Source organism: Arachis ipaensis, chromosome B6 (assembly GCF_059453495.1).
Source record: "Arachis ipaensis isolate K30076 ecotype BB chromosome B6, ASM5945349v1, whole genome shotgun sequence".
NCBI classification, from domain to species: domain Eukaryota; kingdom Viridiplantae; phylum Streptophyta; class Magnoliopsida; order Fabales; family Fabaceae; genus Arachis; species Arachis ipaensis.
The window spans coordinates 7,765,108-7,784,909 of NC_142441.1; the positions used below are offsets into that span (position 1 = coordinate 7,765,108).

The 19,802-nt window shown below is 31.8% G+C and overlaps 1 protein-coding gene across 2 annotated transcripts; it reads right to left on the reverse strand.

The window, feature by feature from the left end:
- Window positions 1-1,831: 1,831 nt before the first annotated feature.
- LOC107645589 (putative indole-3-pyruvate monooxygenase YUCCA10) lies at window positions 1,832-18,956 on the reverse strand. Of its 2 annotated transcripts, XM_088490309.1 has the most exons (4): window positions 18,292-18,955; window positions 16,703-16,936; window positions 3,548-3,673; window positions 1,832-2,423 (listed from the first exon to the last, which is right to left on the reverse strand). In XM_088490309.1, the coding sequence occupies exons 1-4, from the start codon at window positions 18,907-18,909 to the stop codon at window positions 2,250-2,252; spliced, it is 1,152 nt and encodes a 383-aa protein (XP_088346435.1). In that variant the 5' UTR covers window positions 18,910-18,955; the 3' UTR covers window positions 1,832-2,249. The 2 variants fall into 2 exon arrangements, with proteins under 2 accessions (XP_088346435.1, XP_088346436.1); XM_088490310.1 differs by lacking the exon at window positions 3,548-3,673 and having other exon boundaries at window positions 18,292-18,956.
- Window positions 18,957-19,802: the final 846 nt, after the last annotated feature.

The following is a 19,802-nucleotide window of genomic DNA, read 5'->3' on the forward strand; positions in this document are numbered from 1 at the left end:
ACCCCATTTAAATCATATCCGATCACACTGTATGTTTAAAAAGAGATACATATCATATCATGACTCTTGATCACGTACTCCTCCGATTCACTCTTCTCTCGTATTATATATATTCTTAATTAATTAGTGAAGATTTTTGTTCACAAGTTATTGTTCTTATTATTATTACTGTTATTATATTATCAAGAAAACGTATAGTAGAAAAAGGAACTGAACAATGGTGGCGATGTTTTCTAATTTGCGACGATACGAACGAAGCTGCACTGCATGCCAAGAAAATCCGTCATGAATCGCATCGCCATTTTGCCGTCTCCTTCTCCTTTTCCCTTTCCTTTTCCCTTCCCCTTATTATTAGTATTATCATTCTTATCTAATCCAGGCCATTCACTCAAATTAGTATTACAAAAGATAAAAAAAAAACTATAAAAAAATTGTAATAATTTGAATAATAATTAATAATAATGTTAATTGTTAATGGTAAGGTAATGACTAATGAGAGAGATTATGTTGGAGAGAGAGAGAGAAAGAGAGAATTAATGGGGATGCATGCATGCAGTATATATATGGATGCAGGTGTAGAGGGGGGGTGGGGGGATGGTCAGTGATTGCAGAAACAGAAAGCTAAGGCTGGCACTCTGGTACGGCGCTCTTCGCTTTCACCCGATGCAATCATTCATCATACCATTACCATACACCATCCCTTTTCACTTCATATTATTTGCTACTATATCTATATCCCCCCTTTTAATCCAATCACACTAGTTAAATTCCAAAAACATCCTTTAAAACAAAGAAATATAAACTATAAATTGATAAAATAAAAATTAATTATTATTAAATTTATAATGTCTATCATGTGTGAGTTCTGCTGTCTTAATTTAAAATAATTAGACTTTATTTTTTTATTTTATCAACTTTTTTATTTTAGATAATTTTGATCTATTAAATTCAAACACTAATTTTTTTTCCAAAGCAAATAATAAAATCATTTACTAACATATTTTTATGTATGAAAGAATTGATAAAGTAAAAAATTAATCATATTATAATTGTTTTCAAATTACAATAATAAAATTCACACCTAATAAAAATTATAAATTTAATAGTGATTTAGTTTTCACTTTTTTACTTTAGTCATTTTCTTACTTTAAGAGTTTTTTTTTTTTTAACATCATATTATATTTTTCCTTCACAAGATGAAATACGAACCCTCGACACTTGTTTAAGCGGACGAGTGAGTCGAGCACTCGAGCAACCAAATTGATTTTTTCCTTCACAAAGTTGTATAAAAGAGTTGCTTGTTTGGATTTGGTCCCTTTATTATTTTGTTTTTTGTTAACTTGTAGTGTGTTGTTTGGTAGTGTCAATGGAGCTGCTGTATGTTCAACTAGGTAGGCCCAAATTAAATTTTATAAGCCCATTTAGGTTGTTACCCCATTTAACCCCAATTCACTTGCATGACAAAAACACAAAGTCAATTCACTTGCGGTTTTTGGTATATCAGTATTGTGAACTGTGAAGTCCAAATGTCCAATTACTGTAGGGTCTGGAGTTTTTACTTATTATATAATTTTTGTTGGTAAAATAAAATTGTAAGTTTAATTTTACAATTTTTAATTTTTATGTATCAATTAAATGACAGTTGTATATACAAGACTAACCTGCTTTAGATTTCAAATTTAAGAATAATGATTAGAAATATAATCATTCATGGTACCTCTTTTTTATTAATTTAAATTATTAGAAAAAATGATATTATAATATAGTATTAAACTCTTATGATTAAAAGATCTAGAGTTTGATTATTTGATCTTTGTTGAATCCAAAAAAATAATAGCATAGCATAAATAATATTATTATATCTAACTTAAAGAAAAAGTAGAACATATTATTACATTGAAAAAGTTTACGGGCCAGCAATTTTTGTGTTTTTTTGCCAGCACTTAACTATCAAAACAAAAGTGGATGATCTCCCACCATTAGATGTAATCTCACACCATTAAAAACACTATTGATGGCCAATTGATGATTACAAAACACCAAAATTGCTGGCCCTAGCATTCCTCTTATTACATTAGCTTACAATTTCTTGTGAATTCAACATCATACTAGTAATATGATTTATTCACAACTAAACTATAAACACCCCATTATTTTTCCTATCTTATTTATTTGGAGAATTATAAGCATAGTACGTACTAGTGCCAGTTCACAATGTGTCTGTGTTGTGTTGTAATAATTATACATAATTAAAGTTGGATGAGGAGCGAGCTTATATCATTTGCTATATTCTCAGCATCATACCTAGCTCCATAGAAGCCTTTCCTGGAAAGCCCAACGCAATACAAACCATTCTTTCCCTTCCAATGGTCCGGGTAACTGGGCTTTGGAATCCCGTCCTCGTTCAGAAGATAATCATCCCCCTACGCCCATAAACTTAATTGTTACATGGATTTAATTATCTAATACAAAATAGAAGAATATTTCTAAGTATTTTATATTTATTAGTTAAACTTTGACTGATACCCAGGTATATTCTTTAGCCTTTTAGTAAAAGAAAATACTCACATACATATCGAAGTTATACATAAAATATAAAGACACGCACTCATTGTCAAAATAAAAAAGAAAAAAAAGGGATCCATGTGATTTTTTTTTTCTTTTTCTGTATCTTTGTATTGTTCCGCTACGTATAAGAGAAGAGAGCATCTTTAGCAAAATCTTATTTTATATAATAATACTATAAAAAGTTGTCAGGTGTTCTAAGAATATTAATATTTTAATAATTTTAATCATTAATTTTTATTATAAAAAAATATAATTATAGTAAGTGTATACTAAAATCTATTATTAATATAAAATATATATTAAATAATATATATATTTATATATAAATATTATAGTGTCTGATTTATTTTAATATTTAATTTTAATATATAAATAATATTTTTATAAAAATATATAATTAAAATCAACTACTAAAACTAATTGAATTATTAATATTTTTGGAATAATTGATAATTTCCAATACTGTATACATGTTATTGAAGTTTGATAGCTATCTAGCTGGTTTATGTATTTTTTTTATTTGACTTAATTGGTTATTTACATGAAAACGTGTAAAGTAGATTTTATAGGAAAAAGATAAACAAAATGTAAAAGTATGATATGTTAAATAATTTAATCAATATAATAAATGAAAAATGTTTGAAAGATATTAAAATTTATTATTTTTAATTATTATTTTTAATTATTAATTTAATTATTTAGTTTAATAATCTAATAATATAATTTATCTATATTTTTAAATATTAATAATTAATTAATAATTAAAAATAATAAATTATGATGATTGTTTAAAATTTTTTATAGTAAAATATCTGATGATGTGTCATGTTGAACTATCATGTCATATTTACGTAAAAACTACTCTAGCTATCTTTGTTTTTGTGTTTCCGTGACTAATTAATACCTTTGACTTGTTAACGCGGATGGGATAAAAGTAATAGAGAGACAATAAGTCAATTAACTTTTAGTATTTACAAACCTTAAGCCACTTGTGCGTTGATCTTTTGAAACCAGTGCAGAAAATAATGGAGTCAAAGGGGTGCGATTGGCCATCCTTGAACATAACGTCCTTGCCTCTTACGCTTTCAATTTCCGCTGGCAACACCTAAGTAAACACCAATAGAATCATTCCTTCTTCGTCATCACGTTAACACTTTAACATAACGAAACATAAGGTAATATGCTAATATTTCAATTAGGTGTCAACTGCACACTCCTAGCTTATGACATCGGCGCATTGCTATTTGCTGGGTATCCAACTAAAGAGTGTTGTTTAAGGAGATCCGGGCCGAAAGATGCACGAATTTCAGACCAAAAATCTGAGAATGGATAGTTTCTAAAGGCAATTCTTAAGTTTTTGGATAGAAAACGTAAAAGATCTAGGATTTGAAATCGAAAAGAGTACTAACGTTTGAAATAATAAGTATTTTTCTATCTTTGTCGATAATTTTCTTAAAGATATTTCGAAAAATGAATTATTCTATCTTGTTCAAATGGACTGGACACATTAATAACATTTATCTATCATAAAAACAAAAAGATGATAATATGTATGTTTCTGCGTTCATCTGTTACACAACGAAAGGTGAGACTCTGAAGACTATAATTGAAAAAAATCATATGAGATTGAGAGTGTAGATTGTGTATGCGAAAAAAGCAAAGTATAGAAGGATAACTGAGACAAAGGTCCGAAAGACAGTTCAGGAAGAAGGTGATAATCGGAACAAGACAAATTTTCAGTCTCAAAGAGGAGATAACCAAAGACAGGCAGAAAAACTAACGAGGCACCAAAAAGAACCAGACCCACATGGAAATAGGTGGACGAAGAAAGTGGAAGTATCGGCGGTGAAAGAGAATTTGGACTGGCTACAGAGAAGTTTGGTCGGCGGTACGACGAAACCAATTGATTTTAGTTCCTTGAAGGAGATGATTGGAAAAAACTTGCCTCAAGTTGTTCAAGTACGGGAACTAGAAGCGTATAAAGTTCTTTTGACTTTTGATTCTGTATTGAATGCAGAAGAAGCATATACGTTTACAATGAATAGTCTCTTACATTTCTTCCATAGTGTATGGAGATGGGATGAGACGAAGCGATGTGAAATTCGAAGAGTGTGGTTAAAATGCTACAGAGTTTCGTTACATGCGTGGTCAGCGGATACCTTTAGTATGTTAGGAGGCCAATGGAAAAAGTAATCGGTTATGACAAAGTGACAGAATTGCGCATGTCTTTTAGTGTTGGACGAATGCAAATTCGATGTGCTAGTGAAAGAAGTGGGACGGAAGGCTTTTGGATTAAATTGTTATGAAGAAGCTAATGAAAAAAGGTACTATAGTTGTGAACAACGAAGAACAATTAAGGAAAAGAAGTGTGCGGGTACGAGCTTAAGGAGTGCACGGATTACAAAACCGGCGATTTTCAACGACCAGACAGCCGATGTGGTGATGAGAGAGCTAAGAAAAGACGGAAAAGATAAAGGTAGGTTGGTAATTCCTGAAATTATTTTGAATGAATGGATTAATGATCATTCAAAATAAAATCAGGTAAAAACGATAACATATCAACCAATTTATAAGGAATTGAAGAAAAAACAGATTGTGTGGGATGTGGTTACATTAATTGTGAAGCTAACTCTGAAAATACAATTACATGGGTTTATGAAGGTAACTTTAATGGGTTGGAAAGAAGGGACAAAATGAATTAAAAAAAAAAAGAAGGTTCTTTGTAGGCTTGGTGTTAGGCCCAACAACTCAAGGATATCCAACAAAGGTAGGGAGAGATCCTTAGGCCTGGTTTTCTCAATCAACCGGTTCGGTGATGTTGGGTTGGGTCTAGAATCCGGGTCAGGCTTGATGGAAATGGAGCATAGTTTTCACGATAGGGATGGGCACGTTAGAGAAGGGTCTACGGCAAGTGTGTAGGATGCTGCATCTGTAACACTTGCGCTGGAGACCGGCGCGGAGGTGATCGAAGGAGGCCAAATCGATGTTGAAGGAGGGAAGCTAAAGGCTGGCCGCGGCAGAGGAGGCTCAACGTGGCAAGGAAGATACGCAACCCTGACGCCGCCTATGTTGGGTCGTAAGATCGAGGAGGAGTTGGTGGCGGAGAACCAAGCCGCTACTCTCTCGGCGGTGACATTGAATGGAGGGACAGGTGGGCTGGGTGTGTATGTTAATGATGATGGTGCGAAAAATGTTGATGAAGGAATGAGTGATAGGGATGACATTTTGAATGATAGTGGCATGGGTTCTGGCACAAAGGGAACAACTTTGACAAAGGGAGAGGGGGAGCTGTCAGAACACAATGAAGAAGTAGCTAGGAAGAGAGTTGTTGATGATGGTGGTTCGGACAAGAATAAAGAAATCAAGAAAAACAAAGATAGTATTTTGGAGGAGCAGATGCTTGAAAATAGAAAAATTTGGGACTTCGCATTGGAATCAGGTACAATTTTATACAATAAAGAAGATGACATCATGACTATTCTTCAAGCGCAGAATGAAAAAATTGTTCAGAAAAGAATATTGGAAAAATAGAAAAAAAAAAAGCAAGTAGTGACGAAGAGGGTTGAGGGATGATGGAAATTTGAGCATAGTAAAAAACTTGAAGAAAAAATTAATTTGAATATGTTAGGTTTGTTTGAGACTAAGAGGCAGGTAGTGACAAAATTTGATGTAATAAGAATTTGAAAGAGTGTTGCTGTGGGTTGAAAATTTGTTAGGTCAGGGCTGTTTCGGGTAGTTTGCTGTTAATTTGGGATGAAATAATATTTAAAATGAGTCGCTGTCATAAAGGAGAGCATTAGTTATGTGTTGAAGGGGTCTTATTAAAAATAATTTCAATTGTGCTTTTTTTAGTGTACAAGACTCATATAAGAGAAGAGAAACTTGCTGTATGAAAGGAATCGAGTTGTATAGCAGAATTATGTCCGTTTCTATTTTATTATATGGGAGGCTTCAACGAAATTGTGCAGGTGGAGGAGAGAAAGGATGCCGCCAGATTAACAACGACTACGATGATTCTAAGAATTGGATACAAGATATGCAATCAGTAGACTTCCGCTTCAAAAGTTTACATCGTTTACAGGTCGATCTTGCAGTCAGATTGATAGAGTTTTAGTACACTATAAAAAGGAGAAACACAAAAAATAATTGATGAATTTCTTTGTTATTTTTTTTGTTTTTTTTTTGTTTTGTTTTTAAATTTTCTGTTGGTTTATTATTATTTTTACTCTATTTATTGTATTGATCTCTCTTATTAAAAAAAAAAAATACACGGCACATGCAAGAAAGTTGAAATTCTCTTGCACTTTCTTTTAGATAGTTTATAACAATTTGACCCACACAACAAAAGAGAGAAAGACAACAAAGCAACTCTCAAAAATAATTAGCTATCTCCTTTAACATTATCATTAAAGATTATTAAATACTCATGAGAATTACGGTCAAGAAAGAAGAAAGCAAATTAACCAAGAAAACAACTATCATCCTTATTACATATGTTAGAAAGGATTATCTATTAATTTGATATTTAAAAAATTAAATTGTTAATAAATTTTTTTTTTAAAAGATATTATCGATACAACAATCTCCAAATGATTTGAAAATACGACAAAAATAATTAATAAATATGAATTTGGATTCTCTAAAGTTTGAATTTCACTTTAGAGAGTAAAGTGTGATCTTCCACCCTTGAATAGTTTCTCTTTCATATTTATTATTGGTCCCACCAATGAAATCAATGGTGAGAGATCACACTTTACTCTCTAAAGTGAAATTCAAACTTTAGAGGATCCAAATCCAATAAATATTATATTTTTTATAAATAATAAAAAATTTTATATTTAACAAACAATTTATTCATTAGATCTAAATTTTTGTGATAACATTTAAACAAATATTTAGAATGTATAAAAAAAGTTTAAAACAAAATTTAATCTTTAAATTTTTTATCTTTCAAAATATGTGATAATTCACAATAATTTTTTTAAAATTTTATCTGACAAAAAATTATCAAATTTTAAGAATAAAAATATTTTATTTTTTAACTCGTGATTATAAAAATTTGCATTAAAATTTAATTTTTAAAATTATTTTTTAGAATATATTTAATATATAATTCTTTTATCACTTTTTTAAATATTTCAAAAATTTATTTGTTAGTTAGTATTTTTTAGAATTTGTTTTGTCAGTAATGCAAATTTTTGGATATTATTTTATTAGTTTACTCTATAAACTAGCACCATTCCTCTACTATTATAATTCTCCATTCTTTAATTATTGTGGCTTCGGTTGTTAGCTCCCCCATTGAACCCATTTGCTCCCTTACACTTTTGTGTTACGTTGAATGATCAAATAAATATATAGGTCAACAATACCGTAATACATATGATGAGAAACAATATACTTATTTTTGTTACACTTTTGTGTTACGTTGAATGATCAAATAAATATATAGGTCAACAATACCGTAATACATATGATGAGAAACAATATACTTATTTTTGTTACTCCGATCCTTAATATTCCGATTCTTTAAGCCAGTGACTTCCTAGTATGGCCAAAATAATTAAATACTAATTGACCCAGTTGTTATAACTAATAATAATATATAACATACATACCAGGATTATGTAAACAAAAAATATATTAACAAATACTACTGATTATTGTTTTCACGTTGGAATCAAATATTTATTTTAAATTTTCTAATATTAGGTACCTAGCTCTCATGATGATACGACATATTATAGAAATTAACAATATAATGCTATCTTTCATAAAATGAAGCATGATTAGCATGTTATGATAATGAGGCGACGGACGGAGAAGGCCTAACAGATAGTTGAGGATTAATTAAATTATTGGTAATATTAGAGAAAAAAAAACTAAAATTTATTTTATTTAATATTTATTAATAATCATAATTAATAAATATTAAATAAGATAAATTTTAATTATTTTTTATTAATTTTTTTGTTATTAAATATTTTTGTTAAATTATAATGGTAGATGATAGGATTAATTATGTGGAAATTGTCCGAATTACCGTGAGCAAGAAATATAAGAAGGGAGAAGACCGAGGATCACAGTGAGTTTATTCATGCATTGATCAAATGTGTGAATCAATTTTCTCAACCTTCTTTTGGGAGGAGGAGAAAACTTATATTCCAGTGGTGATCTTAGATAAACCAGAATTAGATGGAAAACGATGAATTAGTTGTATTGGTTTTGCTGAAAGGAGATTTATATACGAGTTACATTAGTGAGGTAATTAATTATTTAATTTAGAAAAAATTATAAAAGTATACATGAATTTTTATACGTGAATAGATGTATATTCTAATTTTTTAATGAGTTATTTGTATACATCAATATGATATTTCATTGTCATTTCTAATTTTTTATCGTCGTCCGAGTAATTTTTTTGATGATGATAAAAGCTAGGTGGCACGTTATTGTGTGATGTGGTTGTTTTAGATGACATAGTAAAAAATAAATTTATTAAATTTATTAAAATAAAATTATTCTCAATGTTACTCTTCCATTTTCAGTTTCATCCTTATCTTTTCATGTTGCCATTGTCGCCACCAGCACGACATCATTCTCGAGCAAACACCCAACATCATGGCATCAACACTACCTTTCACGGGTACCACCTCAAAACTCAATTCCAACTTTTTCACTATCACTCCAGCCATGTCACCCTCCCAAACTTTCAACCTCTCATTGTTGCCACCTACCCTCCCAAATTCCTAATTTATCAATTCCATCCTATCCCATCTTTATATCATCTCCAATTTCTGCCACCACAATTCTATTAGTACCATCACATTTTTTAATTCCAACAATAACAACTTTTCATTTTTTTAATAATAAAAAGAAGTTTGAGAGAAGAAAGATATCAAAATTCAGAAAAATAGAAAAATGAAGCAACAAATCCAGAGACAATGATGTGGAGAGAGGGGTATGAAGTCAAGGTCGTGGAGTTTGGATGGAGGTGTGAGGGTGGTGGTTGCGGTGATGGAGGTGAGGAATGAAAATGGAGGAGTGGCAGTGAGAATAATTTTATTTTAACAAATTTAATAATTTTATTTTTACTGTGTCATCCAAAATGGTCACATCACACAATAACGTGCCATCTGGCTTCCATTACTGTCAAAAAAATTATTCAGGCGACAGAAGGTTAGAAATGACAACGAAATTTTATATTGGTGTGTACAAATGACTCATTAAAAATTGGGGTGTACATCTGTCTATCGTATAAAAATTCATGTGTACTTTTGTCTATTTTTCTTTGATTTAACTAATTATTTACTAACTGATTAATTCAGTGACTTAATTAATTACAATTAACTAATTTAATATAGTAGTGGCAAATATTTCCATTCAAGTTGGAGCATATAAATTATATGTGCCTAACTTAGACATGAAAAACTGAAATTGAGGATCTGGAAGAGCTTTCGTGAAGATGTCTGCTAATTGACATCGACTCAAAACATGCATCAGTTTAACAATTCTAGCTTCCACCTTTTTTCCTAATAAAATGACAATTAATTTCAACATGTTTGGAGCGTTCATGCATGGCTGGGTTTCTAGCCATATGAATGGCAGACAAATTATCACATAACACACATGATTAAGTTGATGTTGGCATTCATGAACTTCAATAAAGTCATGATGGACACAATTTCACATGCTGCATTGGCTAGAACCATGTATTCCGCTTGGGTCGAACTTCGCAAAACCACATCTTGCTTCTTACTTTTCCAGGATACCAAGGAGTTCCCAAGAAAGGTGCAATAGCCAGTGATTGAACGACGTGACGAGAAGAACAGACCCTGACCAGGTGAGGCTTTGATATATCTAAACACATGCACAACATTCAATGTGGGATTCGAGGGTCAGACATGTATTGTGCGAGTTTCACAATCGCAAATATGATGTCTAGACACAAGATTGTCAAATACATTAAGCGCCTAATGAGTCGTCAATAGCATTTAGGATCTAAGACAGGTTTAGCTTCACTAGCCTTGAGTTTATAATTGGCCTCCATGGGGTGTTGGCAGGCTTGCAATCTAAGTAACCAGTGTCCTCCAAGAGAGAGAAAGCATACTTACGTTGTGAGAGAATAATGCCTTTCTTGGATTTTGCTAACTTCAGGCTAAGAAAAAATTTGAGATTCCCCAATATTTTTAACTTGAAAATTGACTAAAGTCTTTGGTTAATATGGTCCACCATTTCATCTTTGGATCTAGCAATGATGATATCGTCTACATATAGAATAAAGAATGTACTAGACTCACCTTCACCCAACAAAAAAAAAGTTGTCTTGCTTGCACTGTTTGAAACCATGTACAGTGAGAGTTAAGCAGAACTTAGTGAACCTTTGGCAAGAGGCTTGACATAGGCCATAGAGTGAACGAGTTATAAGTTTACACACGAGACTTTGGTTTCGTTGTGGATGGCCAAGAGGTAAGTTCAAATAGACTTTCTCATTGAGCTCACCATTGAAGAACGCATTACTGATATCTAACTAGAGTAAACTCCAATTCTTCACTGTATCTATTGTTAAGAGAGCTCTCATTGTTGTAATTTTGGCAATAGGGCTAAAAGTGTCACGAAAATCCACACCTGCTTGTTGTGTGTAGCCTTTGGCGACAAAGCGTGCTTTGTACCATTCGAGACTGCCATCTATGTTCATTTTAGCTTTATAAACCCAACGACATCCAATTACATGCTTGTTTGTGGGATAAAGGAACTAATTGCCAAGTCTGAATGGCCTCAAGTGCATCGAGCTCCTCCTTCATGGCATCCCTCCATTTTTAAAATTTAACAACTTGGTGGTAGAATTGAGGTTTGGGTATGGCATTGGCGTTGGGGATGGTGTGATAGTAGGTAAGGATTTACTGATGGTGACTAATGTAGTTATAGAAGAGATAGGAAGATGTAGTGTGGTGAACATAATCATGTAGATAAGCAGGGATTTGAATTTGCCTAAAAGATCTCCTAAGTTGGTTTGGGGGATGTATGGTTGTGGTGTTGGGCAGGAAAGGTTCATATTGAGAGGAATGAGTGGTCGGAGAGGATATAGAGTGTGGCACTTGTGGAGTGAGGTCCTAAGCAGGTTTGAGGAGGACAAAATCTACAAATAGATCTTCACTAGTCTCTAGATGAGGTGATGAAGCAAATGGCACAATGTTTTAATGAAAAATGACATTTCTCGAGATAAAAATATGCTTGCTTTACAGGTTGTATAGTTTGTATCTCTTATATCTAGTTGAATATCCAATGAAGACAGAAGGATCAGGTTGTATAGTGGCTGCATAGAGAAGGCATCCAAAACTTCTCAAATTTATATAGAAGGGTGCTTTCTTGAAGAGCAATTCAAATTGTGTCTTGAATTTCAGGACTGAACTTTGAGTTTTATTGATTAGAAACATAGCAGTAGCTACACACTCACCCCAGTAATTAATGAGCGCCTTAGACTAAAAGTACAAGGCTCTTGCAACATTCAATAAATGCCAGTGCTTCCTTTTGACAACAACATTTTGTTGAGGTTGATATGGGTAAGAAGATTGATACAGAGTTTCCTTTTATTATAGAAAATCAGCCAGAGCAAGCTCCTTAGCATTATCATATCTGAAGCATTTTATCTAGTGCCAAATTGAGTCTCAATTAGAGAGTAAATTCTTTAAGCAAATAGTAGCATCAGATATGTTAGTAAACAAATAGATCCAACAAAAACGAGTAACATCATCAACAATTATAAAGAAAAATATCTTTCTATTGTAAGTTGGGACATGGTAAGATCCTCATATATCACAACAAGATCAAAAATCTGTGAAGACATATTATTGTGTGACTCAAATGGAAGTTTTCTGAATTTAGCTAGTGAATAAACTTCACAGTTACTATAATTTAATTTATTTGTCAAATGCAAAGTGTCATCTAAGTGATGCAAAAGCCTAGAAGGAATATGACCTAAACGAGTGTGCCACAATTGTGAATTAACATGTTTATTGAAGAAGAAAAAATAGGTAATAGAGGATATTGATTAGACACTAAACGAGCTTATGTATTTGGTAACAAAACATTGATTTGGGATTCTACTTTCAGGATATATAGTCCTTGTTGTAAATTATCCATCCGAATCTTTTTCAATGAGTTTCTGTCCCAAATAGTGAAATAATCAGAACCAACTATGACTGTGAATGTAAAATTCGATAAAAAAAGTTGATACCGAAAGAAAATTTACATGAAAATCAGGGACAAAAAGAACATGTGTAAGAGTGATATGTTTATTGATTAAGACTGTGCCTATAAAATTGGCATGAAAGGTGTCACCATTAGGCAAAGCAACTGAATAATTTTGTGAAGTGTGAATTGAATTGAACAAAAACAAGTCACATGTGACGTGGATGGTGGTTCCATTGTCTAAAATCCAAGAAGTATTTGGTAATTTTGATCTTATCACTGATGTATTGAGGACAATACCTATTGGAGGTGCAACTTCTATCAACTTATTGGAGATAACTTCATGAATTTGGTGATTGTTTAGCAAATTCAGCAATTGTTGAATTTGTGTTTGAGTCAAACTCTGAGTTGAAAGTGCTTTTTGATCTTGATTCAATTGAGAAGCAACAACATTATGAGCAGATGTCTTTATCCTTCAACTTCTATCATACTTGGGTTGAAACCCATGAATCTTGTAGCATTTGTCAATCGAATGGCCAAGAATTCCACAATGAATCCGACATTGCACTCAGCGCTCATCGCTTTCCTCATGGCTCGAATCCAGGAGTTATAGTTGTCTTCAGTGAACTGCTGAGTGATGAGCACAAGTCCTAGTTGATTGGCCAAGGATAGAGAATAAGGATCAATCGCCATTGAAGAAGCAGAAGAGGAAGTAGAGTTCTACATGAATTAAAAGAAAATGAGGCAGCACAGAGATAAATAAGAAGTGGATGAATCTTCTTCTCAAAACTCATTGATCGGAACTGCAACTTCTACAGATGAGGAATTTGTGAAATTGATATATTCTCGTCAAACTCTATCGTGTGAGTTGACAGAAGAAAAAGAAGAATGGGGTAGAAGATGAAAGACGAAGATGGGGAAGAAAAGATGAAGGAGCAGAAGGTTCATGAAAGAGAGCAGAAGGTTCAAGAAAGAAGAATATCTTCAGATACCATCTTAGATAAATCAAAATTAGATGAAAAATGATAAATTAGTTGCATTTATCTTGCGTGCTGAAAGGGAGTTTATATACAAGCTACATTAGTGCGGTAACAAACTACTTAGTGTAACTAACTATTTACTATCTGACTAGTTTAGTGGCTTAAATAACAATTAACTAATCTAATAATATAGTAGTGGATAACAGATACCTCTTCACATCACATGCAGCTAACTATTTTCATAAGTGTCTAACTAATTTAGTGCTGCTGTAACTAACTATATCAGTAACAAATTAAGTTAGAGTAAAGTATCATTTTTGTTCCCAACATTTGGGGTAAGTCTCAAATTTGTCCTTAACATTTTAATCATCTTATTTAATCCCTAACGTTTTAAAATCGTATCAATGTTATCCTTCCGTCAATTTTGTGAAAATCCTTTAACCTCTTTTTTTTTTTTTGGACATTGTCCGGGTCGGACCGGACCAATCCGACTCAGACCCCAAAGAACCCAACCTAATCTGAGACTAGAACCTATTCACTACATAATGCCAAGTTTGAAACTTCCATCTTCTTCCCTTGTTCAGCTGCATATGAGCATCGTCAACATCAATTGTCCGTGACCGTCCCGCCAAGCCCATGGTGCCCAAGACAATTATCACTTATCGTTGCTAAGGTAGCTGCGATACCCAATCCTCAAGTCAATTCCAACGCCATACTCCCATTGCCCAAAAACGTGATCCTGAGAGACGCTTCCACAGCAGAGCTCCCCAGACCCAACCCCAGCAATTCTCACAAGCACAAATCCTCAAAATTAAAGATTCCTCGCTGGCCAAATTGAAGAGTCGCCTGCCCAGTGACCTCCTTCTTCCAATCCGCTGAAGAGGAAACTCAGTCCCCACTGGATCTTCTGATTCCGGTGTTAGGGTACTTCACTGTTTGGATTTTTAGGTTTTAACTGCAGCAAGTAGTGCTTCAGAGGCTTTTTTTTGTTTTTCTTATTCTTGTTCTTATTCTCCTTGATGATGAGCTTCGCGGCCTCTGCCGCATGGTGGTGTTCGAGGAACCTCTTTCCCAATGAGGGAGTGGCGTCGCCAGTTCTATATGGTTTCGCGGACAAACACACTTTTAGAAACGCAATTTAGGAATCGGAAGAGGATGAGGGTTCGTGATTTGGGATTTTGGAGAGGGAGCCTCATGCAGTTCTAAAGGAAGACGAGTATGAGACAGAGATTGGAGCGAAGCATGGTCACCTTCTTTCGCTTCCGCGAGCTCAACCACGCATGCACCATCGTCTCCCATGCATTTTTGTTGCCACTGGTCGCTATTCTGCTATTGCCGCTGCGGCGGCGCTGCTTCACTGGTGGGATTGTACATTTTGTATGGTGATGATGTGACGGTGGAGTGCAAGTGATGAAGAAAGAATTTTTCATTTTTTTTTTGTATTTTCTCTTTTGAGAGAGGTTTCGTTATTATTAATTTATTTTTAAAATTTTTAACAGAATTAACGGTAGCATAAGATTGATACGATTTTAAAATATTAGAAATATAAATATGATATTAAAACATGAAGAATAAATTTGGAATTTAATCCAAACGTTAGAAAAAAAATATTTTACTCATTAAATTATAATAGTGTTCGTGTATTTTCTATTTTGACATGCATGCAGCTAGCAGAGAGATAATATCTTCATCATTGTTTTGAGTTTTGAATGTGATAAAAGAAAGATATTTTCGTAAAGAATATCTGTAACCAAGTATTAGTAGAGTAGTAGTATTAATTTAATTGTACATTAAAATTAATTATTAGTATAAAATATATATTAAAATATAAATATATTGTAAATAAATTAAATCACATATATTTATGCACAAATATATTGGTGGCTAATTTTATTATACGAATAGTATTTTTATTAATTTAATATTTACACATATATGTTAAAGTGACGAGAAAGAAAAAAATATGCAATCTGTAGCTTTAAATTGAAGTTGCAATTATGAAAGGAAGGAATTAAAAGTGTCCCAAGCATAGCACACAACCCAACACCCCCAGAGAGAGAGAGAGAGAGAGAGAGAGAGAGAGAGAGAGAGAGAGAGAGAGAGAGAGAGAGAGAGAGAGAGAGAGAGAGAGAGAGAGAGAGAGAGAGAGAGAGAGAGAGAGAGAGAGAGAGAGAGAGAGAGAGAGAGAGAGGGGCAATGTATTTGATCTAACTATAACGTAAACAATGTTAATAGACTTGGATGAGTGATATTCTTATACACGTGCATGAGCATCTGATATCTACCTATAGTTTTAGAGAAAAGATATATGTACTATTTTATATATAAATTTTGTATATTTTTTTAGTATTAAACATAATTAATATAAAATGAAAAAATCAAAAATATTTTTTATACCATAAGAAAATTAAATAATATAAATATAATTAATTATCTAGAAGTGCATGTAACATAGGTATAAAGAAAAAATATAAAAAATTAACTTTTAATTAATCTTAGTTTATCTTTTAATTTTAAATTTTTTAAAATTAAAATTTATTTATAATTAAAAATGTTTAAAATAAATAAAATTATTTTTTTTTTAAATTAAATAGTATTAATAAAAGATGTTTGTTATAATATCTAGAAATTAATGTCTAGTTAAAAAAAAGTTAAATAATTAATATTTAATTCAAAAATATAGAAATTAATAAATTTAAATTTTATTATAAAAAATAAGTTAAATAAAAATTAGACGATAAATAAAAAACAGCATAAAATTGGCCTATCACTCTCTCTAGTCTCTACCATATTTAGTTACAAAATTTAGGCACACGGAGTCATTGATAATATTAGAGAAATTAAAAAAATCTAACTTTATTTTATTTAACATTTATTATAAAATACATTAAATAAAGTCAAAAGTGATAAATTTTGGCTAAAAATGTTTATTTTCAGAAACTTTTTGTAGAGCATAGACATACCTTGAGCTCTCCAGACTTGATCTTTTGAGAGGTTCCAACATCAATGATGGGATACTTGCCGTACTTGACCTTCATATAAAAGGGACCCTCATTAGGCCTGGCTATCCCATACTTGCTCATGTCTCCGTACATCAACCTGCTCAACATCACCACCAACTTGTCTACCTTGTTTACTCCCACATAATTCAACAGAAACAGCCCCATATTCGCTATCTCCCGGGACACAATATGAACCTAACCATAATTAATAATCATTAACAACAAGCATTAATTACTATTCATATATTGCGTTGTGCAATGCAACTATAATAATAATAATAATAATAATAATAATAATAATAATAATAATAATAATCGCTACTTGCTAATGAGTTATAACTCAAATAACATAGTCTCTTATACTCATTTAAAGATTATGGGTTGGAATATCTTTATCTTTGGTAAAAAAATAAAAAATAAAAAATCGCCACTTATCATTAATTGATTGAACGTAACATGCAAAACGTTCAACGATTTCAAGATCGAATCAATCATTGCAATATACTACAACTAACCAATAATGGAGTAATGTTAGGTAGACAAAAAAAAGTGGAAACTTAAGTGCAGACGACTTCATGTGAAGTTGATTTGACTGATTTGATTAAATTTTTATCTAACAGCTCTGAGATATCAACTTCACATAAAGTCGACTTCACCTGAATTTTTACCTAAAAAAAATAGTCAGAACTTATCTTATTTAACATTAATTAATTATTACGATAATTATTTAATGCTAAATAAGACAAGTTCGGACTGTTTTTGGTTGATTTTATTTAGTTACCAAACATTTTCGTAATGAAAATCTATCCTAGATATATACACGCTCTTATAAGTAAAATGCAAGCTATCATTGTATAATAAGTAAGTAATACGCTTCTAGTTTATTAAGATGTTCCTTCGTACAAAAAAAAAAGTGTCTTTAATAAGTTTCTCTCCAATTAAATAGCTCTACAATTTTTACTTTAATATTTGTTAACAACAGTAACATTAAATGATCTAAAACAAAAATGGCAGATGATTATTATTATTAGCCACCCAACGCCATCAATATAAAAAAAAATTTAAGTTAATAATTTAAAAATATTATTCATACGCTAAAAAATAATTACTAAATTAACTATTATTATATCTTTGTATTATAAATTTCATGTATTATTTTGAATTATTTCATGTATTATTTTATAAATACCCTTTTTATAAAAGACAACGACTGAATTTTAGTACACACCTGAAAATTTTGACTGCTCACAATAACATACAATTTTAAATTAAAAAATATTAAAAAAATTTTATAATTTATTATTTTTTGTCATTATAATTGACTATTAACTTATTTTTTTAATTTGATAATTTAATCATATATTTTAGTCTACAATTATATTAATAGTTAATTTTTTTTATCAAAGATAGGAGACTCGAACTCACAACCTCTTAATTGAGTATAGAGAGAATGACATTTAAACTATAACTCATTGGCAATATTAATAGTTAATTAATAATAAAAAATAATAAATTTTAATAATTCTCTTATATATTTTTTTTTAAATTACCGGGCTTCGAACAACAATGGAAGTTATGGCACCGTGGTTGATAAGGTCAAGTGAGATCTCCATGCCGGAATTGCCAGAACCCACAACAAGAACATGCTGAGCCTCAAATCCCTTACCAGATTTATACTCAGTGGAATGAATAACCTTCCCAGGAAAACTACCCATCCCTTCAATTTGAGGGACAAAAGGGTCAGTTGTCTCCCCCGTAGCCACCACCAAGAACCCCCCTAGATACTCCTCAACCTCACCGGAATCCTCGTTCCTGGCCTTCACCCTCCAGCTCTTGGCTTCCTGATCGTATGCCGCAAACTCCACGGTCCTCCGGTACAACGGAGAGATCGCGAAGTGAGCGGCGTAGTGGTCGAGGTAAGCCAAGAACTGGTTGCGGGGAACGTAGGAAGGGGAAGAAGGGGGGAATGGCATGTGAGGGAGGTGGCAGAGGTGCTTCTTGAGATGGAGATGGAGACGGTCGTAGGTGTGTTTCTTCCAAAGAGAAGCTGAACAGTCTTCTCTCTCGAGGAGTATGTACGGAATTGATTTCTTGGTTAAGCATGCAGCCATGGAGAGACCCGAAGGCCCTGCTCCAACCACTATCACTCTTCTTCTCTCATCCTCCATTCTTGTGTGTGTTTCTTTGTGTACTGTGGCAATGGAAGAAAGGTAGCTAACAGGTATAGTAACTATTAATAAGGGAAATGCTTAGGGTAATAATATTTTCAAAAAATTTAGAAAATTAAGTTGTATTAATCTAAATATAAAATAAAAATATTAATTATCAAACTTTTTTCATTAATATATGCTACATTAACATATGGTAGTCAGTTTGGATCACAACATAACTTATTCATTTTGTTTAAAAAATACAAAGAATCGACTAATAATTAAATAAATAATTTTTTATAATAACATAATAAAAAATTGTAAATACATATAGTTAATTTTTTTTTTTTACACACATAATTTGATATTCTAATAAATGAAAACGAGTTGATTGGAATCTTATATTATACTCATTAAATAAATAAATAAATAAATAAAAGATGAGCTGAAATCCTGGCCAGTAGGGTGGGACAGGATATACATACAGATTCCTATAGACGCTTCCCTGTGCATGTAAAAACTCTGGTATTTAAAGTCTTAAATTTGTACACGTATTAATTAAATTTAAAAATGAAAAGAAAAATATAAAAAGTAAAACTATATAGGAAATATTTAATGAAAATAAAATACTTATCGGATATACAAATATAATTTCTCTAATTAAGACTATATATCGGTGAATACTCTCTATATAATATTTATTTAATAAAAAAAATTGACAAGAGATATGAATACTTTACTAAATTAATGTGCCATGTTTGGTACGACGGTATTAAATCCAATGATGCTATGACGTAATCTGTATTATTTTGTAATTTTGTACATATATATCTTCTAGTAGGAGGATTGCTTCCTCGCCTAGTCGTTAGTATGTATGAAAATAGAACGAGTCGAATTGAACCTTGATTTTG